Source organism: Podarcis cretensis (genome assembly GCF_951804945.1).
Source record: "Podarcis cretensis genome assembly, chromosome: 8".
NCBI classification, from domain to species: domain Eukaryota; kingdom Metazoa; phylum Chordata; class Lepidosauria; order Squamata; family Lacertidae; genus Podarcis; species Podarcis cretensis.
The window spans coordinates 82,509,489-82,534,315 of record NC_137177.1 but is presented as its reverse complement, the minus strand read 5'-3'; the positions used below and the strand labels follow the sequence as shown (position 1 = coordinate 82,534,315).

General features: G+C 48.4%; 1 protein-coding gene and 1 long non-coding RNA gene across 2 annotated transcripts; both read right to left on the bottom strand.

The window, feature by feature from the left end:
- On the bottom strand, window positions 1-24,269 carry AGTRAP (angiotensin II receptor associated protein). The gene is made up of 5 exons (XM_079987191.1): window positions 24,115-24,269; window positions 8,130-8,164; window positions 7,549-7,660; window positions 5,978-6,176; window positions 1-855 (listed from the first exon to the last, which is right to left on the bottom strand). Exons 1-5 carry the CDS (start codon window positions 24,139-24,141, stop codon window positions 743-745), a joined length of 486 nt encoding a protein of 161 aa, XP_079843317.1. The 5' UTR covers window positions 24,142-24,269; the 3' UTR covers window positions 1-742.
- Window positions 4,589-5,950, bottom strand: LOC307222288. Its single transcript, XR_013841723.1, has 2 exons — window positions 5,462-5,950; window positions 4,589-5,055 (listed from the first exon to the last, which is right to left on the bottom strand). It is a non-coding gene; the product is annotated as an uncharacterized lncRNA (long non-coding RNA).
- Window positions 24,270-24,827: the final 558 nt, after the last annotated feature.

The window sequence follows — 24,827 nt, the reverse complement described above, 5'->3', positions numbered from 1 at the left end:
TTTTATTAAAAAGCTTCTTTAATTTTCTTCAGGAAAACAATCATACAAACAAATATCATGGGAAGAAAGGAAGGCTGTGTGTTTTCTTTAAGGCACAAAAGTGTTTTTGAGAGAGAAAAACGATCAGCACACCTACAGCAGTCATCAGAAGGTGCGTGCCTGCAGCAAATCATTGGCAAAAAAATGGCACAGTTGCAGCAACGGGCGAAGACATCGATTGCTCTTTGGAAAAAATCAGTTAGCTGGCTCCTGTAAGCAGACTTGACCCTCCAGCTAACAACTCTCTTGCTGAGTCTCTTAGTGGGGGGGGGGGGCTATTTTATTGGGGGTGGGCTACTCTTCCCAGGGTAGCCTAGAGAGGCTTAATTGATCAGCATCAATGTGGCTGGGAAAAAATACAGAGAACTTTGCTATTGCAGAAGGAAATTGCAGAGAGTTGTACACATGACATTTCTGGAATCGGGGGGGGGGGGGGAGACTTTAAAACATTGTTGTCCAAAGTGCACTCTGGATTTGCGGCAGAAACTATGAGAAAACCCTCAAGTCGTTTGGGAGGAACGAGAAGCCACAGGTTGCTTTGTCGCCAAAGTTTTTTTCCTCCCCTCCTAGACTGGTTTTTAGAAACCACGCTTCCTCTGGTGGGGAGGAAGAAGTGGGGTTGGGGCTAAGTGGCGAAGACGGTTTTCTTCCCCAGCGCAGCAAGGAAAGGGCCCAGTGTTCTTTGGACGGTTCAGGGGATGCCTCAATAAGGGGGAGGTGGGGAGGCCTTGGTAGCCATGTCTGGGTAGGGGCGCGGCGGCTCCGGGTGGTCGATGGGCTGGTACGAGCTGCGGTCCTGCCCGACGTTGAGGACACCTGTGCAGAAGGAAAGGGGAAAGCGACAGCTTTTAGCCTTCGGATGCAGCACCCAGGGTTCAGGGTGTTCCCAGCAAGAATCTAAGTGCTGGGATGAGCTGCAACTGGAGAGCTGTAAGTTTCCGATCCGTGAATTAAGACTATCACTTGCCTTAACAGCCCCCTATACGTTGCATCAATGGGAAGTGGGTGGCACTGCGGGTTAAACCACAGAGCCTAGGACTTGCCGATCAGAAGGTCGGCGGTTCGAATCCCCGCGACGGGGTGAGCTCCCGTTGCTCGGTCCCTGCTCCTGCCCACCTAGCAGTTCGAAAGCACCTCAAAGTGCAAGTAGATAAATAGGTACTGCTCTGGCGGGAAGGTAAACGGTGTTTCCATGCGCTGCTCTGGTTTGCCAGAAGCGGCTTAGTCATGCTGGCCACATGACCCGGAAGCTTGAACGCCGGCTCCCTCGGCCAGTAAATCGAGATGAGTGCCGCAACCCCAGAGTCGGTCACGACTGGACCTAATGGTCAGGGCTCCCTTTACCTTTTATACCTTGCATCACAGCTCTGGCCGTTGGCCATGTTGGCTGGAGGCCTACTGTTTTTCCATCTCTGAACTAGACCATCACTTGTCCCTAGGGACCACTGACCATGGCAGCTGTGGCTGATGGGAAGTGGAATCTCATCTCAAATGCCATCAATGAGCCAGACCATCACTTGCCTTTACTGCCCCTGCTTCCTTCTCAGTTCTGCCATCTTTTTTTTAATGCATGGCCAGGCAGCCGGGTTGATGGACAACAGATCCCAACCTTGTACCTATTGGCCATGCTGGCTGATGGGAGTTGGCAGTCCAACCATGTTTGGAGAGTCAAAAGTTCCCTTAGCCATTGCACTTCATTGTCCATTGCCAGTGACCCATTTCAAAAACAAGGGATAGGTGCTTTGTGTCCAGGAAACCCTGCCTCTCAGGTGGCACTTTTGGTTGCTGTGAGCCAAAAGTGGGGAAGCACTCTTCACATGCTCTACGGTACCTTCTTTATGCAAACACTCTAGACTCCATTGGCCCAGTCTTCAAAAGGTAAAGGTAAAGGACCCCTGACCGTTAGGTCCAGTCGTGACCGACTCTGGGGTTGCGGCGCTCATCTCGCTTTATTGGCCAAGGAAGCCGGCGTACAGCTTCCGGGTCATGTGGTCAGCATGACTAAGCCGCTTCTGGCGAACTAGAGCAGCACACAGAAATGCTGTTTACCTTCCCGCCAGAGCGATACCTATTTATCTACTTGCACTTTGATGTGCTTTCGAACTGCTAGGTTGGCAGGAGCAGGGACCGAACAATGGGAGCTCACCCCGTCGTGGGGATTCAAACCGCTGACCTTCTCTTCAGCAAGCCCTAGGCTCTGTGGTTTAACCCACAGTGCCACCCACGTCCCTTTGGCCCAGTCTTAGATGACTTTAAAAATAGTTTGGTAAATTCCGGGAGCTTGGGTCTACCTACGGTAAAGTAGAAGTCCAGTCAAAGGCAACTATGGGGTGCGGCGCTCATCTCGCTTTCAGGTTGAGGGAGCCGGCATTTGTCCGCAGACAGCTTTCCGGGTCATGTGGCCAGCATGACTAAACTGCTTCTGGCGCAACAGGACACCGTGACGGAAGCCAGAGTGCACGGAAACGCTGTTTACCTTCCTGCCACAGGACCTATTTATCTACTTGCACTGGCGTGCTTTCGAACTGGTAGGTTGGCAGGAGCTGGGACAGAGCAATGGGAGCTCACCCCGTCGCAGGGATTCGAACCACCAACCTTCTGATCAGCAAGCCCAAGAGACTCAGTGGTTTAGACCACAGTGACACCCATGTCCCTAGGGTCTATCTATGATGGAGCTGTTGACCACCAAAGCTAAACTGAGCCTCCCAAACTAGAGACAGTCTACCTCTAAAGGCCATCTTTTAGAACAGGGACAGGCACCTGTGACCTTCTGAATGTTGCTGAACTTCCAACACTCATCAGCCAGAAAGGTGCTGGAATCTAGCAAAATCAGTAGGGCTACAGGTTCCTCATCCATTAAAAGAGCAGAATTGTGATGGAGGTGGCCTGGGCCAATGAAGGCACATGGCAGTAATAGAGTTACAACAGAGGCAGCTAGGGGGAATTAAAGGCAAGTGATGGTCTTTGGGCCTGAGGAAGAATCTGTAGACCTCCAGCCTCCATTAACCCCCAGGCAGGGATTATGGGAGTTCATGTAGTTCATGTGTAGTTCAGCAACCATGAGGGGCAAGTGTTCACCACCCCTGAAATGGCGGGGGAGACACCATTACAGATATATGCCCCACTTGTGTGATTTCTAGTCACTGATAGCAACAGGACACTGGATTAGGTAGGCCTTTAATAAGATTTCTGTTTTCGTTAGGTTTCAATTCAAGTGTTGCTTTGTTTAAATGTCTAAAATATCACAGTGTTTCTTGGGGCTTAAATCATTCTGAAGAAAATTAAGTTATTCTGGTCAATGAAAGTTGTGCCTCCATGTTCAGAGGCAATCTATCCCCGGATATCAGGTGCTGTTGACAAACAAAATGGCATTGAATGCAGCCCCCCCAAAACACCCCCATCTGGTTCAGTGTTGGGGAAAGGATTCAGCCCTTTATAGTGACTTGGTCCAAAGTCGTCAGAGCTCATTTCATATTAAATTAAAATCTCTCAGAAGCACACTTTGGAAATTCATTATTATTATTTTTTACTAAAGAGTTGCATGGCAAGAGATGGAGGAGTCTGAACTCAGCAATTCAGTGGGAGTAAGGCCCACTGAACACAATGGAACTGGTTTGTGAGTAGACCAATTGCCAGCCCGTGCATTTTGCTCAGAAGTAAGCATCACTGAGTTCAGCTTACATTCAGGTAAACGCACATAGGATCACGAGCCTTCCTCAGGAGATATATATGGAAAGCATGCTGTCCAAATACAATAACTCATTTTTACATGAGATGGGTTGTAGCCAACATTAGTTGAATTCAGAGTAGACCCACTGAAATTAATGAACTCAAGGTGCCACAAATGCTTCACCTCCCCACCCTCATTTAATCGTTAAAAACATTTTTTATTAAAAAAAACAAGTAGTTTTTATTAAAGCTTTTTCATAATACAATAACCACTGCACTAAACTGGCTCTCACCAGTGTGCACTGGATGTGTTTAGAATTTGTGGTGTACCTCTGACTTTAGTGTGATATTATATATGTGTGTATGATTATTTCAGGCGGTCTTTGTGGTTAAGACTTGTGTTTCCTCCTAATACACCCACTGACCTCATTCCCTGCAGTTTGCAAAACAGGCCCAGAAGCAGAAGGGTGCAAATATGGCTCAGAAAGGACACTGCTATCAACAAAATGATGGTTGAAATGGATGAATTGGCACTAATAATCTGACATCAACACTCCTTGCTTCTTTGAAGAGACAATGTGCTCTGGTCTATCTGACCGACACCTTTATTTGAGTCCCAAAAGGTCGTCCCCCTCATAAAAAAAACCCAAAAAAACACAACAGAGAAATTCCATCATAAAAGGTGAACCAGTCCTTACAGATCCCCAAAATGTTCTTACAAATCAGGAGCAGGAAACCAAAGAGCCAAAGGTACCCCACATCTGTTTTAAATAAATTCCTCTTTTTTGCAGAATACAGATATGGCGGGCACCTTTCTGAAAAGGAGGGTGTCACAGATTTGCACCAGGGGACAAGGACATAAATAAAAAGGCTGCACAGAGCAAGTTGACAGGATTTTATTCCCTTCTCCGCTGAATACTGTGATCATTGAAGCTTAATTCTCTCATCGCAGCTGGGGGATACCTGAACCCAACCAGTGCAAGTAAAAACAGCCATTGTTGCAAGAACCTCGGCCCTAAGCTGATTCCGGAGAGATATATGGCTTCCCTCTTGGAATTGTAGCTTGCTAAAGGGAATCAAATAAGTTTTTTAAAAAATTAAGAACTTCAAAAGCCACGACAGTTTCTACACTAGGGGTAGCTGACAGGTGATGTCAGGGCTCCCAAATCCCATCAGCCCCAGCCAGCATGGCCAGAGGTCAAGGGATGATGGGAGTTGTAGTCCAACATCTAGAAAACACCACATGGGCTACCCCTGTGCTTACACTTCTGTTGCCAAGGCTACACACCCTCATATCAAAGGGCCTATTTTACAGAACAATTCTTCATATCAACAGACCTCTAGTGCCTTAAGGGCAGCCATCTTGCTCTCATAGTTATTCTTCCTATCAAAAGGCCTCTACTGCCTTATGGGCGGCCATTTTGCTCTCCAAGATATTCTTCACGTCAAAAGGCCTCTACTGGCTTAAGGGCGGCCATCTTGCTCTCAGACAAATTCCTCATGTTCAAAGGCCTCTACTACCTTATGGGCGGCCATTTTGCTCTCCAAGATATTCTTCATGTCAAAAGGCCTCTACTGCCTTAAGGGCGGCCACTTTGCTCTCAGGCAAATTCCTCATGTCAAAAGGCCCTTATTGCCTTAAGGGCGGCCATCTTGTTTTCAGGCAAATTCCTCATGTTAAAAGGCCTCTACTGCCTTATGGGCGGGCATTCTGCTCTCCAAGATATTCTTCACGTCAAAAGGACTCTAGTGCCTTAAGGGCGGCCATCTTGCTCTCAGGCAAATTCCTCATATCAAAAGGCCTCTATTGCCTCAAGGGCGGCCATCTTGCTCTCAGAGACCTCTCCTCACATTTGTTGACCTTCATTAAAAAGTGTTTTTAAAAGCTTCCAGGAGGAAGATGGAGGCTAATGCCTGTCTCCAAATGAGCAGGGATACATACAAAGGCAAGAAAAAACTTGATAAACAAAAGAGGAAGGCATTTCAGTAATGGCAAATGAGGGATAAAGCAGTGGAGTCAATACCATCCTGGGCAGAATATCGCTCCGACGAAGCCTCCCAGTCTGCAAGGGAAAAGAAATCAAACAGAGGGAGAAAAGGATGCACGACTTAAGAAGGAAGATGAACGAGAAGCTGACAAGAGAGAAAAAAGAAGGGGGCGGAAGTTTGGCTAAGATCGGCAGGGCCAAAGAACATGGTGGGCCGCATGGGAGAGAACATGAGGTCCACAGAGGACCAAAACCCAGGCGACTGAGCGATGGCTGCCTACCTAGGTTGAAGGCATACTCTCCTCCACGTTCCCGGTACATCTGGTAGGCAAAGAAGCAAGACAAGGGCTTGAGGAGGAGGCTGAAGATGGCCATGCCGGCGCTGAAGCGGGTGGTGTCAGGCAGCGAAGACGACTGAGGGTAATACAAGCTGAAGTGGATTATGTCCGTCAGGATCGTCAGCAGAAGTCCAGTGAGGAACTGGAAGGAGAGAAAGGGGTACAAGACACCGCTCATCCCTCCCTTCATTCAACTGTAGCCTATAAAGCCAAGGATGGTGATCATCTGTGGCCTCTCCAGTTGCGATGGAGGCAGACGGGGGCAGTGAAGGCAAGCGTTTCTGAACTACAACTCCCATTAGTCCCAGCCAGCATGGCTGACCATCAGGGATGATGGGAAGCATGAGTTCAACCGCGGACAGAGGACCACAGGTTGCCCAACTCTCCATGAACAAAGATGGAGGTCACCGGGGACAGTGAAGGCAAGTGATGGTTGCCTTTCTGAACTACCACTCCCATCAGTCCCAGCCAGCATGGCCAACTGTCTGGAATGATGGGAAGCGGAGTTCAACCACAGACGGAGGGTTCACAGGTTGCCCAGCTCTCCATGAACAAAAGGCATTGTGGTGATGGAGGTCACCGGGGGCAGTAAAGGCAAGTAAGGGTCTATTTCAGGGACAGAGGACCAACTGATATAGCCTATAAACCAGGGAACCTGCAGTTCTCCAGATGTCGTTCGACTGATCAGCCCCAGCTGACATGGTTCAACAGCCAGGGATAGTGGCAGTTTGTGGTTCAACAACAACTAGAGGACAACCAGCTTCCCATCTCCGGTATACAGTGGACGTTCGGGTTGTGAACGTGATCCGTGCGGGATGCACATTCACAACCCGCAGCGGCACATCTGCGCACGTGCAGATTGTGATTCGGCGCTTCTGTGCATGCGCAAAGCGTGATTTAGCACTTCTGTGCATGCGCGACCAACGCAGGAGGCCCCATTAGCTAAAGTGGTGCTTCAGGTTAAGAACAGTTTCAGATTAAGAACAGATCTCCGGAACGAATTAAGTACTTAACCCGAGGTACCACTGTATACCGATAGCGGGCTCATTCTCTGAGTGCCAAAAAAACAATCGTGCATGCACAAGAAGGCCATCAGCAGGCGTGGAGGCGTTCAACGGTTTGCAGAAGCACAACCCGCATCTCAAAATCCCCCCGTGCAACATTTCCAAGCACTGCAAAGCCAGGGCACTTGGGAACAGGCAGCGCCTCCAGATCCCTTTTTGCTGTAAAGGGCGGGGGGGGGGGGGGAGAGAGATGTGAAACTGGAAGGAGTGGAATGGAGTTTCCTGAAACGAGGGTACAGCTGACTGGCAGGCAGCCTGAATAAAAAGATTCCAGGCTTTGTTACAGGTCCTAATTGTACCATGGTGACCAGCCCACCTCTCATAGGCATGTTAAAACTAGGGACATCCACTTTGAAATCAACAAATCCACCAAAATCCTTTTTCATCAGGCAAATGTATTCGTAACATGGTGATTTGGGTGGTTGTTTTTTTTAAACAACAACAACTTACCATGAGGATTGCATCAATAGAATCCCTTTGGGCCACTGCCCAGACGCCCAGGGCGAGAATGGTGAAGTTACCCCACGGGTAGGAAATTGGCAGCCAATATGCCATGCAGCCCCTGTCCAGGGCAGAAGAGGATGAGGAGCAAAAGAAAGAAAATAAAAGAATGTAAGAAGAGCCTGCTGGATCTGGCCAATGGCCCATTTAGTCCAGCATCCTATTTACACAATGGCCAACCGGATGTCTCAACAGGAAACCCAGAATCAGGATTCGAACACAAGAGCCGCTCCTGCCTTCTACCCTTTCCAGCAACTGGTATTCAGAAGCATTGCTACCTCCAACTGCGGAGGCAGAGGAAAGCCACCCTGGTTAGTAGCCAGTGACAGCATGATTAAATCATTCCAAAAGCACTTAAAAACAACAACAGTATTCTTCAGCCAGCAAATGCACCTGGGTTACAAGGAGCATTTTCAAATTCTTCCTGAAAGTTAATAGGGACGGAGACAGGCACCCCTCCCTAGGGAGGGTGTGCCACAAATGAATTAATCAACAGATTATCATAATTAAACACGGTATTACTAACTTACCATGTCGTCAGCAGCCAGTGTACCAGGATGATAGCCTGCAAGTGGAAAGGAGAAAACAATGTAGTCTGATTATTAGTCTCCCAAAATATCTAGATAGTGCTGTGCCATAGGAATTTATCGCAAGTTTACAGCAGTATAAAATAAAACCATAAAAAGTTAGAAACTAGTTAAAAGCAAAAGAGTTAAAAGCTAGTATCAGTAGAACATTGTGGGGGAAGTACTCTTAATTGCCTACATCAGCCTGGCATAACAGAAAGGTTTTCAGCAGGCGTGGAAAGCTGGCACAGAAAGCGCACCTGGCTGAATCTCTAGTGGCAGAGAGTTCCACAGGACTGGGCCAATGGTACTAAAGGCTCGGTTACTCATTGTTGACAAATGAGCCTCACCAACTTGCAGAATGACAGCAACGCTCCTGCAGACAATCTTAGTGATCAAGCCAGCATATGAGGGTTCAGGTGATCCTTGAATTATCATGGACCTAAGTTGTTCAGAGTTTGCAAATTACTGGAAGAATCTTGAACCTGGCTTGGCAGCAGATGGGCAGCCAGTGCTTTAACAAAGGCATCCCAAACTCTCAACGAAAAGCTGCTGTCAGCAATCACGACGCAGTGTTGTGAACCAGACCCAAGGGCAGCCCCACACAGAGCGCATTGTAGTAATCTAGCCCCAAAGTCACCAGTGCACAGACTACAGTGGTCAGGCTATGTTTGCCAACCGAGTTTGCGCAGCGACTGGGGCAATGGAATAAAAACTTGCCTGCAATATCTTTGCTTATCTTTTATTTTTAAACAATAATCAAACAGCTGCAACTCACCAACTCTACACCAAACAAAGCATTTGGTCAACTTAAATACAGTTTTCAAAATTATCAATTGCCCTATCACATCACTGCATTCGGTGCAGCAGGTAAACTCCCCCTGCTAATTAGTTAAATTGTTAAGATACCTCAGGTGTGCTGTATTGTCAAGAGCTCACAGGTGTGCTGCCATGCAGGTTATAAAACCCTATCGCTTACAACAAAATCTCAAGCATGCTGAAAGGAGGGCCTTAGACAATCTTAGGAACAACCCAGACATTATAATTAAAGAGGCAGACAAGGGTAGAGCTGTTGTCATCATGAACAAAACTGATTACATCCAGGAGACTCTCCAGTACCACCTTTTATAAAAAACTGGACTCAGACCCCACACGGGAATACAAAAAAGAACTGAATAAGATTGTTAAAGAGCTACCCCCCCATCCAAGAACAGATCCACTCAAACACACCAACAGAACCTTGACCAGGTACCTTCTATCTTCTACCCAAAATACCGTATTTTTCGCTCTATAGGACGCACCGGACCATAGGACGCACCGGATCATAGGAGGGGGAGAACGGGGAGGGGGGGGAATTCTCCCCCTCTCTGTACAGCGAAGCAGGAGGAGAAACGGACCCCCTTCCATTTTTCCTCCCGCTTCGCTGAAGGGGCACTGCGCAGAAAGGGAAAACTGTGTAGCACCTCTCCAGCGAAGCAAAGCCTGGAGAGCAAGAGGGATCGGTGTGCACCGATCCCTCTCGCTCTCTAGGCTTCAGGTGGCTATCCGCAAGGCTTTGGAGTGCAACGGGAACTCCTGCTGCGCTCCCAAGGCTTGCGGATAGCTGCCTGAAGCCCCCAGAGTGCAGCGGGAGTTCCCTCTGCGCTTCGGAGGCTTCGCATTGCTATCGCTGAAGCCAAGGAGCCTGCATTCGCTCTATAGGACGCACACACATTTCCCCTTCATTTTTGGAGGGGAAAAAGTGCGTCCTATAGAGCGAAAAATACGGTACACAAAGCAGGAAATCCAGGATGCTCCATCATCTCTGGTATTGGCACTATCACAGTAGGTGTTTCTGGATATAGGGACTCTGCTAGAATTACAAACACGCACCTCTGAGTAGCACCATTGACCACCTCAGTATTAAGAAACCCCAACAGGCTATCCCATCCAAGAACAGCTGTAGTTGGCGAACCAGACAAAGTGGTAAAAGGCACTCTTAGCCACACACTTGGGCCTCTAGTGACAGTGATGTACAGTGCTACCTCGGTTTACACACGCTTCTGGTTACATACACTTCAGGTTACGGATTCCGCTAACCCAGAAATAGTGCTTCAGGTTAAGAACTTTGCTTCAGGATGAGAACAGAAATCGTGTTCCGGCGGCGCGGCAGCAGCAGGAGGCCCCATTAGCTAAAGTGGTGCTTCAGGTTAAGAACAGTTTCAGGTTAAGTACGGACCTCCGGAAAGAATTAAGTACTTAACCCGAGGTACCACTGTATTCAGGAGTACCCTCAGGCTATGCACCTGCTCCTTCAACCCCATCCAGAACAGGTAATTTGCCAATTTCCTAAACATGAGAAGCCACCACCCCCACCCCAAAGGAGCCTCTGCCTTCCCAGGGTTCAAAGGCAGATAAGGGATCACAATGGGAATTTCAGCAGTGGCTGGGAAGTGGGGGTGAAGAGAGAAAAAAGAGCTACCGGAAGGTAATAAAGGGAAGGATTTGAGGAAATGCAGGTAGCTGACCTCCTTTGGCTAGGTTTCATCTGAGGCAATACTTGCAGAGCCACAGATGCCCCACCACCAGTGGCGTAGCGTGGGGGGTGCAGGGGGGGCCGGCCGCACTGGGCGCAACATCGGGGGCGGGGGCGCGCTCGCCGCCTCCGGAGTCACCGAAGAGCCTCGGGCGCAGGCTGTAGCAGAGCCCCATGTCTCGCGGAATCAACGAGCTGTGCGCGCGTCCAGGCTGAAGGCGTCCAGCAGGCAGCGGCTCTCAGCGCTCGCCGCGCGTCAGGGCCGCGGAGGGTGCACCAGGCAGCCCCTCCTCACAGCCCCGCCGCCGCCACTGCTGCTGCAGCTGTTGGGCCATGTTGCATTTTCCTCGCCTCTCTGCCCTCCTCCTCCTCCGGGCAAGCGGCGTCGTTTGGGCGGCAGCGCCAGCAGCAACTCGCCTCAGATCACCTGACACGGACCCGCCGCGGCGGCTACCTTACCGTAAATACCCCAGCCCAGGCAGCAGCAAGAAGAAGCTGGCAGCGGCGGCAGGTTAGGGGTTAGGGGCGCAAATTACTTGCCTTGCCCCGGGTTAGGGGGCGCAAATTACTTGCCTTGCCCCGGGTGCTGACAACCCACGCTATGCCGCTACCCACCACAGCTTTAAGGAACTACAGTTGTACCTTGGAAGTCAAACGGTATCCGTTCCAAAGTCCATTCGACTTCCAAAACTTTCGGAAACCAAAGCGCGGCTTCTGATTGGCTGCAGGGAGGTCCTGCAGCCAATCGGAAGCCGCAGAAGCCCAGTCGGACATTCAGCTTCCAAAAATAGTTCGCAAACTGGAACAGTCACTTCCGGGTTTGTGGTGTTCGGGAGCCAAAACAGTTCAAGAAATAAGCTGTTTGAAAACCAGCCACTCTGAGAGCCACAGCTGAAGAGCAGATACCATACACTTTAATAAACTAATTTTATTTTATTTGGGGCTCTACACAAGTTCTAAACAAGACCTGCTTGCTCAGTGATTTTGCAATGTTTGAAAGCAGCATGAAATGCATCCATAACCCATTTCCTTCTTCCTGGTATGAGGCAGCATGAAATAAAATTGCTGAGAAACTGGAAGCAGAAAACGTACAAGGGCGTTTGTGTTTTAGGAGCAACGTGTCCTTTCTGAACTGCGATGACAAGAGAGTGTAGATTTGTTGTTATTGACGCAACTGGGCAAACATCCCAGTCCAGAAATTTGTGCCAAGCATCCATTTTCCACAGCTTCCTTCCTATAGGATTCAGCCTAGGGTTTAAGACAATCCCGGGGGACAAAAAATTATAATTTGACACAATATTTGGACTGATTATTGAATAATATGTATAATTCAGAATATATGGTGTGGTTTGATTGGACTGTTAAAATGGAAAACTTAATGAATATCATTTATTCTTTTAAAAAAAAGAAAAGAGAGAAAACCCGGAGGACGGCCTCTGTGGTGCAAAAACAACACAAAAGGCATTGCCAGAAGACCCACTGATTAAACCAGCTGGAATGGCTTTCTAAAATTTGTTTTATGGGGGACAGATGGAGAAACCCAGGGTTGGTGTAGTGCAGGGGTCGGCAACATGCGGCCCATGGGCTGGATGCGGCCCACAAAGACCGTTTTACCGGCCCACGAGTTGCCCCCAAACCGAACCGAGCCACCCGCTCGGCGAGTCCCCCGTGCGCTGTGCTAAACCAGCGCAGCACAGCACGGTGCGAGGACTCACTGAGCGGCGCCAGGAATCGTGTCTGCGCACGCACAGATACTGGAAATCGTGTCTGCGCATGTCCAGACGCCCAAAATCGCTTCTGCGCAGGCACGATTTTTGGCATCTGCGCATGCGCAGAAGCAATTTCCAGCGCCGCGGACATGCGCAGACACGATTTCTGGCATCGCGCTGCACCAGTCCGGCCCATGGACGATCTCCATGGGAGTGATCCTTCCCATGGCCGTTAAACCTTGCCGACCCCTGGTGTAGTGGTTAGAGTTCTGGACTAGGACCTGGGAGTCTGGGGTTCAAATCCCCCACTCAGCCACATGACATTTACTGAGTAATTCTGGGCGGCTTGCTGCCTCTCATAGCATAACCAGCCTCATAGATTTGTTGCGAGCTTTATAAAATAAGGAGGGGAGCAGGTGGAGAAAATGACAAATGCCTTTCCTGAGCTCCTTGGAGGAACAGTGGGATAGAAATTCATTAAATTTGTTTCTTTCATTGAACAAAATTTATATACAGTGGTACCTCGGGTTAAGTACTTAATTCGTTCTGGAGGTCTGTTCTTAACCTGTAACTTTTCTTAACCTGAAGCACCACTTTAGCTAATGGGGCCTCCTGCTGCTGCTGCGCTGCCGGAGCACGATTTCTGTTCTCATCCTGAAGCAAAGTTCTTAACCCGAAGTACTATTTCTGGGTTAGCAGAGTCTGTAACCTGAAGCGTATGTAACCTGAAGCGTATGTAACCTGAGGTACAGCACTTGATGGCTCAGCAAAACCTCTAAGCAGGTTACAAAGACATATTAAAATCATCAATAAAGAAACAGGTAAAGACAATGAAAAGCAGCTACAAATAATTGGAAGGGATTAAAACATGTCAGCATCTACCGTATTTTTTGCTCTGTAAGACTCACTTTTTCCCTCCCAAAAAGTAAGGGGAAATGTGTGTGCGTCTTAGGGAGTGAATACAAGCTGCACAGCTATCCCAGAAGCCAGAACAGCAAGAGGGATTGCTGCGCAGCGATCCCTCTTGCTGTTCTGGCTTCTGAGATTCAGAATATTATTTTTTAATAATAATAATAATAATAATTTTTATTTATATCCCGCCCTCCCCAGCCGAAGCCAGGCTCAGGGCGGCTAACAACACTAAAACAGTGCAACAATATAAAAACATTAAAAAAATTAATTAAAATCAAAATTGATGGCAACCATAAACTAAAGTTTTGTAAAGATTGCCAAAGGAGGGAGTCAGGCTGCGCCCTGACCAAAGGCCTGGTGGAACAGCTCTGTCTTGCAGGCCCTGCGGAAAGATGTCAAGTCCTGCAGGGCCCCAGTCTCTTGTGAGGGCCTTGTCTCTTTTTCTTGTTTTCCTCCTCCAAAAACTAGGTGCGTCTTATAGAGCGAAAAATACTGTATGTGTCTGGATGCAATAACATGTAACATGTTTTAATAGACACATAAATGAAATGTAATAATAGATAAACAAAATCTTTCACCAGCTATGAGTATGAGCCAAACAAAACCTCCATTGACAGGTGCAGTATACCTCTGAATGCCAGATGTTATGGACATAGACCCTCACCCCCCCCTTTTGTGAGCTCTTCAGAGGCATTTGGTTAGCTGCAGTCACAAAACAGGCTGCTGGATTTTTGGTGCGGTCCAGCAAAATAATTCTTAATATTCTTAGAAGTGCCTCTGAGCATGTGAGAAGGACCCTTCCCTCCCTACCAAGCCTCTACCACCACATGCTTAAGATATTCGGTTGTCTCCCATGTTAGTCTTACTCAGGTTGATTAACTTCAATGGGTCTACTTTTGAGTAGAGCTTAGTTATATCCAACTAAATTGGATACAGCCCAATGTCTTGGCATATTAAAATAATGTACATGCAAATAATAAAATCCTTGAAAGTTTCTGGTCCAGTATAAGATTCAACGAGAGCCAATCTTGATTGAAAAGTGGAGTAAAACATCAACTGTCAAAGGAATGGAAAAACAACAACAGACCACATATGTAAGATATATACAAAGGCCAGTGAAATGCCACTGGAGATTTGTCAATTTCCTGAACCAGTAACATGTCGCAATGCTGTTATCACTACGGTAATTCTCTTTAAAAAGCCCCAAGCAAACAGGGAAAATATAATTCTGTATATTAATCATTGAAACCGACAGCATTTAATATATTCAACGTCTAAGCTGACAGCTTTTTAAAAAATGTCCAATTATATTAAGCAGCAATGCTTCTGGGGACGGGGGTGTTTAGCCAATATGCAACAATCATTAAAAAAGACCTTGGCTAATTAAAAATCTGCCCCCCCCCCAGCCATCCACTCAATATGCAACATTCATTAAAAAGAACCTCAGCTAATTAAAAAAATTTGCTCCTCCCCAAGCTCTGTAAATGCCCTCGAGACCACCGCAGGATTAACACCAAGACCCTCTGCAAACACAGCTGACTTTTGACAAAATTAATTGCCCCCTTATGGCTTACAGAATGAAAAACTGGAAGGGGGTGGTGGTCTCTGCCCACAGGAACCTGGTAAACATTTTATAACCTTTGATGCATAATTGCTTGCGGGTTTGGGGGGTGTTTTTTGGTGCGAGGGGAGGGAAAGAAACTCTCACAAAAGCCAACGATTCATTACAAGGTATTAAGACTGGTTCGCAAGGAGTCAGGAATAGCTGGGAGTTTTCGAATTCCTCAAGGCCTTCTTGATTTTTTCCCCTCCCCAAAACTCACAGAGTAGGATTTTGACAGCCTATTTGCAAACTGATCCATAAGCACACAGTGCCCCACACAACCTCTCCCTCAAGGCTGCGAGGGGGGACCCACAGATGAGATGCCGAAAAATGGAGATCAACTTTCAAGGCCACCACAAAGGACTCTGTTTTATTCATTATTGACCGCAAACCAAAGAAAGGTAAAGGTAAAGGTACCCCTGCCCGTACGGGCCAGTCTTGACAGACTCTGGGGTTGTGCGCCCATCTCACTTAAGAGGCCAGGGGCCAGCGCTGTCCGGAGACACTTCCGGGTCACGTGGCCAGCGTGACATCGCTGCTCTGGCCAGAGCCAGAGCCAGAGCCAGAGCCGCACACGGAAACGCCATTTACCTTCCCGCTGGTAAGCGGTCCCTATTTATCTACTTGCACCCGGAGGTGCTTTCGAACTGCTAGGTTGGCAGGCGCTGGGACCGAGCAGCGGGAGCGCACCCCGCCGCAGGGATTCGAACCGCCGACCTTTCGATTGGCAAGCCCTAGGCGCTGAGGCTTTAACCCACAGCGCCACCTGCGAAACCAAAGAAAACAGACCCATAAAAACCTTCAGAACTAAGACTCTTATGATCTCCCAGGAGCTGCCTTGTCTCTCTCTGACATCACAGCAGCTAAGCCAATAGCAGCTAGCTAGGGCACATCCTCACTTTTGACTGTCAGGTGTCTCTTGAAACTTTTTTTTTTTTAATGACAACAGCGCTGTGAAATTTTATTTTAAAAAAATAGTGAGTAGCTAGTCATTTTAATGGTTGTTTTGTGCTGCTCTTAATCTTTAAAAACACACACTGATATTGCTGCAAGCTGTTCTAATATTTTGTTAGAGGGTGGTACAGAAATACTTTTGTAAATAAATAAACACCTGCTTGCCACTTCTCACCCTAGTGAGACCAGCAAATGAAGCTGACCAGTAGAACTTCAGAACTTTGATGCAGCACCACGAATCTAAAAGAACAGGTATTTCACACTGCACCCAAGGAACAAAAAAATAAAAATAAAAACCAGTGTTTGAGGAAAGTTACTACTTCCATGAGTTATGCATCAGCAGATATGTTTTGCATTCTTTAAGGGAGCTTTTAAAAAGGCAGGTTTGCAAAGCAATCTGGATTACACATTTAGTTTCATTTTTAAGAAAACCCCAGAATGACAAGACCAGTGATTGGTCATGATTGGGCAAATCTGTGGAGCACAAAGACATAAGAGAGGACACACAGAGAGAAGTGAATGAATGATGTTTTCTTCCCAGCTCAGGAAATAGTGAAGTAATCACTGCTCATCATGTAAAAGGAATCCAACCTGAAACATCTGTTCTCTACCCTCTTTTTTGTTCTCTGTTTGCTCAGTCGTTGCCATTTCCTTGTTCTCTTTTGCCTAGGTGATTGCTGTGAAATTCAAGAAAGGACACCACCACTAACTCTCAAAAATGTGCCAAGTGGTCCGGACAAGGATAGCCTAACTTCTGTTGTCTATGCTCTGAAGATGGTTTGGAAGTATCAGCTGGTGCAGAATTTGGCAGCCAAGTTGCTCACATAATGCCAATCGTGGCCTGACTGCACTGGCTGACAATTAGTTTCTGGGTCCAGTTCAAAGTGTTTTGATTTCTAAAGCCTTAAGCAGCTCAGGACCACAATACCTCTCCCCATATAAACTGACCTGGACCCTGTGATCATCATCTGAGGCCCTTCTTCCTCTGTGAGAGGTCCAGAGGGTGGCAACACAATAGCAGGGCCTTTTCTACAGTGGCTCCCCGTTTGTGGAATGCTCTCCCCAGGGAGGCTCACCTGGTGCCTTCATTACATCTCTTTAGGTGCCAGGCGAAAATGTTTCTCTGGCCTTTTCTATGGGTCTATGGGAGAGGAGTTATTGATTTTGATTTTGTTTATTATGTATTCTGTGTTTTCATTTTGTATTTTTATATTGGGAATTGTCCTGTGATCTTTGGATGAAGGGCAGTATACAAATGTCATAAATAAGAACAAAAGAAGAAGAACTATTTAATAAGTGCCCAAGTTTGATTTTCTCCTCTTCCCTCCCTATCCCTGTTTCCTTTTATGCTGTTTGTTTGTTTGTTTCTATATGTAGATTGCAAGCCTGCCTTGTCTTGACTGATTTTATGCAAGTCACGCTGGAAGCCTTTCTGGCTGGAAATGCTGGAAATAAACAAATGTGAGGATAATGACATGTTAAAGAAAAACTTGGTTCCCTCTCTTAATACTAGAATTTGGGACCATCCGCTGAAGCTGAATGTTGGAAGACTCAGGGCGGATAAAAGAAAGACCTTATCTGCACAGCACAGAGTTAATCTATGGAACTCACTCCCACAGGAGGCAGTGACAGCTTTAAAAGGACTGCTTTAAAAGAGGATTGGACAAATTCATGGTAAAGGTAAAAAAGGTAAAGGTCCCCTGAATGATTAAGTCCATTCAAAGGCAACCATGGGGTTGCGGCGCTCATCTCGCTTTCAGGCTGAGGGAGCCGGCGTTTGTCCACAGACAGCTTTCCGGGTCATGTGGCCAGAGGACTAAACCGCTTCTGGCGCAACGGGACACCGTGATGGAAGCCAGAGCGCACGGAAACGCTGTTTACCTTCCTGCCACAGTGGTACCTATTTATCTACTTGCACCAGTGTGCTTTCGAACTGCTAGGTTGGCAGAAGCTGAGACAGAGGACCCCGTCGCAGGGATTCAAACCACCAACCTTCCATTCGGCAAGCCCAGGAGACGGCTATTGATGGCTACTGGTCCTGATGTCTACGCTCTGCCTCCTAGGGCTGCCACCTTTGGTCAGGCAAAATACAGGATGGGTCAGAGTGTGGGGATTGGGGGGCACACACACACAAGGCTCCACCTTCCCGCCTCCCTTGCCACCCTGGCCCCGCTTTCCCCCTTGACTCACGAGGATGGGCAGGGGCCGGAGGTAGACAGCCAATTCCCACGGGCGACTTGAGCTGTAGCTCCAGCCTCTCGCCCATGCTGGCGTCGGAAGAGACTCGAGCGCAGAGGGAAGAGAGGTCAGGTCAGGTCAGGTCAGTGGAGAGGGCCAAGCAGTGGCAGACTTTTGTCCCAAAACAGGGCGACCCCGTCTTTCTAGGGACAGGTGGCAACCTTAGCCTCCAACGTTGGTACTGTAAATCTTCTGAAATTTCTGAATACCAATTGCTGGAAATCACAGGAGAGGAGAGTGCCCTTGCTCTGGAGTCCTGCTTCCAATTGGGGCATCTGGTTGGTCACTGGGTGAACAGGATGCTGGACTAGGTGGGCCATTGGTCTGATCCAGCAGGACTCTCAGTCTTCTGTTATCAGTAAGTCCTTGCTTAGGGGTCAGCAAGGTTTATCTTGCCTGGGCCGGATCGGTCCTGCAGAGATCCCTCCGTGGGCCAGATCGAGAGAGAGAGAGCATGCCCGCGATTTTCCGCATCTGCACAGATGTGATTTTCCGCACCGCAAAAACGAGTCCCCATGCCGCGCTGCGGCACTTTAGTGCAGCGCCAGACTGGGCAACTTGGTTCAGGGGTGGCTCCTGAGCCGGTCAAATGACCTCTGTGGGCTGTTTCCGGCCCATGGGCCTTAGGTTACTGACCCCTGTCCTTGCTTATTTAACATTGGACACACACACACAGAGACTTCCCCAAAGAAAATATACAGTAACCCATTTTATCTAGCCTTGAGACAGAAAAAAATCAGCTGCTTGGGAGTTTACTGGCAGCCCTAGAAGAATGTAGCGGGCAGGCATGGATTTACGTAAAAGATAAGTTAAGAATTCCCTTGTTGGACTGAGCCAAAAAGCCCTGTAGACCAGCTTCCAGTTGTCAGCCAGAAATCATAAACAGGGCACAGAGATAAAAGCTCCTGTGTTGCTTTTTTTTCTGAAGCAACTGCTAATTCAGAGGTATACTGTCCCTGAAGAAGGAGGCTCCATCAGGTCAGCTTTGTTTCCTGGAGACAGAGGCACAACGCTAGCAAGCACCTCTGCAAACGCTTGTCCATTTTGCTCACTGTCAGTCCCGACGACTCATCAGGGGGAAATACTTTAATCTGCAGTTTAAAGCTGCAGTTGTACACAGTACTCACTTATCTGGGAGCAAGCCCCGCTGAATTTACTTCAGAGTACATACTACAGGGCTACTGCACCTTTAATGGCAGCGGGAAGCAACTATTAAGGGTGCACGAGCTCCATCCTCTGGTGTACCTCGACATCCTAGTTTCAACCCCCTGATTCATGCAAAAAGGGTTGCCTCTTCAGGAGCAGACTTTGGATCTCAGGAAGCTTCTGGCACAGCTTTCTTGCTTCTCTCAGAATCTCCTAAAAAGAATGCTGTGGGGATTTTAGGATTCGCCATGTAAGAAAATCACACCAACCCCACTCTCTTGGGGATTCCCCCCCCCCCATAAAAGGGGAGATATATAAGCAAACACTGCTTAGGCATGTGTGTGAGAGAGAGAGGAGGGTTGGGAGAGAGGGAAAGAAAATCTGTTTTTAGTAGCACTTATGTTTTAATAATTAACCAAACCGATCATAGCACAGAACCTTTGATTTGCAAGGCTGCCGAAAAACAAAGCAGTTTTAAATTCCGTCTCACAATGCCCTCCCCAAGTTAAGAGCCATGCTCTTGCTCTCTAAATTTCAACAGGCACTATCCACTTAGAAACTTTATCTGCACATTTGTGAGTAGACACAGAGAAACAAAACCCACTCTCCCTAACTAACACATCAAGGAAGAGGACCCGTGCTCAGAAATCATCCTGATGAGCTAGGTTTCTACATATAGCGTACTCTATGGAAGTGGGGGACATTAATAAAGGACATCTCCCATTATGTGCATTTAGCTAACCAGATTAATCAGCTCAGCAGGCAGGCACGCTGAGAGGCCTAGGGACGCATCTTATATTGGTGCTGTGTAATAAGATCACCTTCAGCATGACCTTGTAAGGTAGGCCAACGTCACCTCCGTTTGACAGAAAGAAAAAACCAGTCTCAGAAGCTACTCAAAGCCAAATAACAAGTCTGCAGCAAATTAAGACGGTATTCGAACTCATGCCTGAGAACTTCAGCTTCTTATATCGTACCAAACTATGGTTTGGATATTTAAATGATGGTACAGCACACATGTCAGCAACACAGGCCTGGCATGTGGCCCTGGGGGGGGGTTCAGAGCAGCCCCCCAGGGGCCCAAGTGGTATTTTCCGTGTGCCCTTGCATATGAGTGCGCTCTACAATCACCAGCCACAGTCTTCCACCACTGCCCCTGGCATGCGGCCCTCAACTGCCAATCCATCATTGCAAGTGGCCCTCGAGGGACGTTGCCCGCCCCCAATATAGCATAATGTACAAACTGCTCAACCCAAGCCTACAATTAACTGTTAAACCAGAACAACCACCTGTGGTCTTAAGTTGGTTTTGCAAAGCATAGTTCATGCTAACTGTGGTTTGCTGCAACCCAATGATGTGCGGTGGCGCTGTGGGTAAAACCTCAGCGCCTAGGGCTTGCCGATCGCATGGTCGGCGGTTCGAATCCCCGCGGTGGGGTGAGCTCCCGTCTTTCGGTCCCAGCTCCTGCCCACCTAGCAGTTCGAAAGCACCCCTAAGTGCAAGTAGATAAATAGGTACCGCTTTATAGCGGTAAACGGCGTTTCCGTGTGCTGCACTGGTGCCGGCTCGCCAGAGCAGCTTCGTCACGCTGGCCACGTGACCCGGAAGTGTCTCCGGACAGCGCTGGCCCCCGGCCTCTTAAGTGAGATGGGCGCACAACCCTAGAGTCGGACACGACTGGCCCGTACGGGCAGGGGTACCTTTACCTTTACCTTTAATGATGTGCAGGGGACGTAATTTTTGCAGCCGCTGCTCTGCCTCGTAAGGCCACCGCACCTTAGAACTGGCAGAGCCAAGCAGGCAGAAGAGGAGAGCTAACTAGTGCCTGTAAACAATGGTTTGTTTATAATATAATAAAAATTTATTATTTATACCCTGCCCACCCGGCTGGGTTTCCCCAACCACTCTGGGTGGCTTCCAACAAAATATTAAAAATACAGACATCAGACATTAAAAACTTCCCTAAACAGGGCTGCCTTCAGATGGCAGTTGTTTATTTCCTTGACATCTGATGGAAGGGCGTTCCACAGGGCGGGTGCCACTACCGAGAAGGCCCTCTGCCTGGTTCCCTGTAATCTCACTTCTCACAGGGAGGGAACTGCCAAAAGGCCCTTGAAGCTGAACCTCAGTGTCCGGACTGAACGATGGAGGTGGAGACGCTCCTTCAGGTATACTGGACTGAGGCCGTTTAGGGCTTTCAAGGTCAGCACCAACACTTTGAATTGTGCTCGGAAACATACTGGGAGCCAATGTAGGTCGTTCAGAAACAGTATTATATGGTCTCGGCGGCCGCTCCCAGTCACCAGTCTGGCTGCCGCATTCTGGATTAGTTGTAGTTTCTGGGTCACTTTCAAAGGTAGCCTCACATACAGCGCATTGCAGAATTCCAAGCGGGAGATAACCAGAGCATGCACCACTCTGGCGAGACACTCTTGTTTGTATCTCTGGAAGTGCAAACCATGATGGGGTTGGGGTTTATAGTTCCAGTCTACCGTTAGATAGATACCATTTTAGATACCAGATATCATTTGAGATACTAGGCAAAAGGACAGAAGCAGGATAATTTTTTATATTGTGGCAAAAACGTATTGAATGTGAATGAAAATATGAATGCGAATGGAATTGGAGGATGTGCTGCTTTTACTAGAAAGATTTTTACCTCGTTATTTCGAGGATGTACTCAGTATCTACAAAAACCCCGGGACATAAAGCAAAAACAAGGCAGCATTAGAACCTTATAGGCCTTTTTCCACCTGCCCTGGGCCCTGACTGACTCCAGCTACAAAAACTGAGGCTGCAGAACAGACTCTCGGGCTGGGGTATTGCTTAGGGGGAGTTTGTTGCTGTTATTTATATTAATTATTTTTGTTTTAGATCTTATTATGATTTATGTGGAAATTGTTCAATTTCGTTGTGTATTTTTTACGTTTATTGTTTATGACTACTTTTGTCTGTAATGATGTGTTTTTTTCATGCTGTAAGCCGCCTTGAGCAGGGTTTGAACTATGGAAAGGCGGCATACAAATAAAATGATGTATGTATGTAAATTAGCCCAAACTAAGAACGGAACCTTTAACGTGATCTTCATGTGATGACTTCCAAACTTAACCACAAGCATTGCAGGTTTTGGTTTCCCCTAGAGCTGACAATCTAGGCCAGAGACAGCAATAAAAACTGCCACTAACAGGAATTTTATGGGTCATGGCCGAGTGTGGATTTCGACATATTGGAGGACAATGTTTTGCATCACATGGGGTGTCGGGGTGGGGAGGAGTTCCTTGGGGGAGGCTGAAATATCTGAATGGTTGTCACATGGAAGACGGAGGAAGCTCGTTTTCTGCTGCTCCAGAGGCTAGGAGGTGAACCGATGGATTCAAATGGAAAGCAAGGCAATCCCAACTAAATATCTGGAAGAACTTTCTGGTGGTGAGGGCTGTTTGAAAGTGGAAGGGAAGCAGAGGTTGGAAGGCCTTCTCTCAGGAATTCTTCAGCTATGATTCCTGCACTGCAGGGGGTTGGACTAGATGGCCCTTGGGGTTCCCTTCGCACTCTACCATTCTTTGATGCTATAAAGCCGTCTGAGTACATCAGCCCGGGTGTAGGGGCAGAAAAAAATTCAAAGGGGAACAAGAGTCATGGAGCTGCCCAGAGCAGCTGAGGCAACCCAGTCAGATGCGCAGGGTAAAGGTAAAGGGACCCCTGACCGTTAGGTCCATTCGTGACCAACTCTGGGGTTGCGGCGCTCATCTCGCTTTATTGGCCGAGGGAGCCGGCGTACAGCTTCCGGTTCATGAGGCCAGCATGACTAAGCCACTTCTGGCGAACCAGAGCAGCGCACAGAAACGCCGTTTACCTTCCCGCCGGAGTGGTACCTATTTATCTACTTGCACTTTGATGTGCTTTCGAACTGCTAGGTTGGCAGGAGCTGGGACCGAGCGACGGGAGCTCACCCCGTTGCGGGGATTCGGACCGCCGACCTTCTGGTCAGCAAGTCCTAGGCTCTGTGGTTTAACTCACAGTGCCACCATGGGCAGGGTACAAATAGATTATTATTATTATGGAGTGCATGTTTAAAGAGCCAGTGCACAAACGTTGCACATGGACGGACATTCAGTACAATGGAATGCAATGGAAAAGCAGGGAACGATCACTGCTCTCAATCCCAGCCACACCCTCCCCCTCCCAGAAATGCACCATCCATTCCTCGCTTACTTATCTTTCACAAGGAATAGAAGAAAGAGGTTCAATGCGTGTTTTACAAACCATTGCCCGTAACAAAGAATATGCGTCTTAAGCATCACCTCCTCTAGGAAACTTCCCAGGCTGCCAAATATACAAGTTGCCCCAGGTGCTTCTCCTTACTAGCGTTGCCAACTTACTAAAACCGTGTTCTCGGGCACACACGCCGGTCTGCGGGGGCAGCGTGGTGCAGGAGTTAGAATGTCAGTCTCGGTCCAGGGTTCGAATGACAACTTGGCCATGAAGCTCGCTGGGTGACGTTCGGCCAGCACTTACTCTCAACCTAGGCCTACCTCGCAGGCTTGTTGTGGGGATGAACTGATGAGAACCATGCCAACCACCTTGCGCTCCATGGCTCAAAAGGTGGGATAGAAATGCAAGCAAGCAATACATCCCCCAGCCTCGTACCTGGACACCAGCCCATCTTTGACACACCCATTGCCCCCACCCAGCCCCCCAGTCCTTTCTCCTGCACCCCGCACACACCTGCCTCCTACTCAGTTGCCAACTGCACCCAGGTACCAGGCCTTGCGCCCTGCCTTGCGCACGAGCCCCTCTCCCAAGGGAAAACCCCTTGCGCCGTCGCGCCTCGCACCTCCTCCTACCCCGCTCGCTTTCCTCTCCTGCGCCTACCTTCAGGTTCACCGCGGGCACTTCCATGACGCGCCGCCAGCCGCCCCAGCGCAGCGTTCGCGCCGCGCCGCTTCTGGCTCCCAAATTCGACTTGGCATCACTTCCCCGCCTTCCGTTTCTCCCTTCCAGGCCGGGCTCCGCCCAGTCCAACCCTGCCGAGGACCCGTGACTCCCTCCAGGCGGAGAAGGAGGGAGGGAGAGGCTCCGCCTTCGGCAACAGGGCAGCGCCAAAGCCCGGCCAGCTCCAGGAACCGGAGCCGATCCGGAGTGGCGCCCCTTTTGGCCACCGCCGCTATCTGGCTCAGAACAAAGCCACCTCGTGGTATGCGACAGAGCCGGATTTAGTACAGTGGTACCTTGCCAGCAAGGAGTACGACAAGGCTGCATATTGTCTCCCTGCTTATTTAACTTATATGCAGAATTCATCATGCGAAAGGCTGGGCTGGATGAATCCCTAGCCGGAATTAAGATTGCCGGAAGAAATATCAACAACCTCAGATATGCAGATGACACAACCTTGATGGCAGAAAGTGAGGAGGAATTAAAGAACCTTTTAATGAGGGTGAAAGAGGAGAGCGCAAAGTATGGTTTGAAGCTCAACATCAAAAAACCGAAGATCATGGCCACTGGGCCCATCACCTCTTGGCAAATAAAAGGGGAAGAAATGGAGGCAGTGAGAGATTTTACTTTCCTGGGCTCCATGATCACTGCAG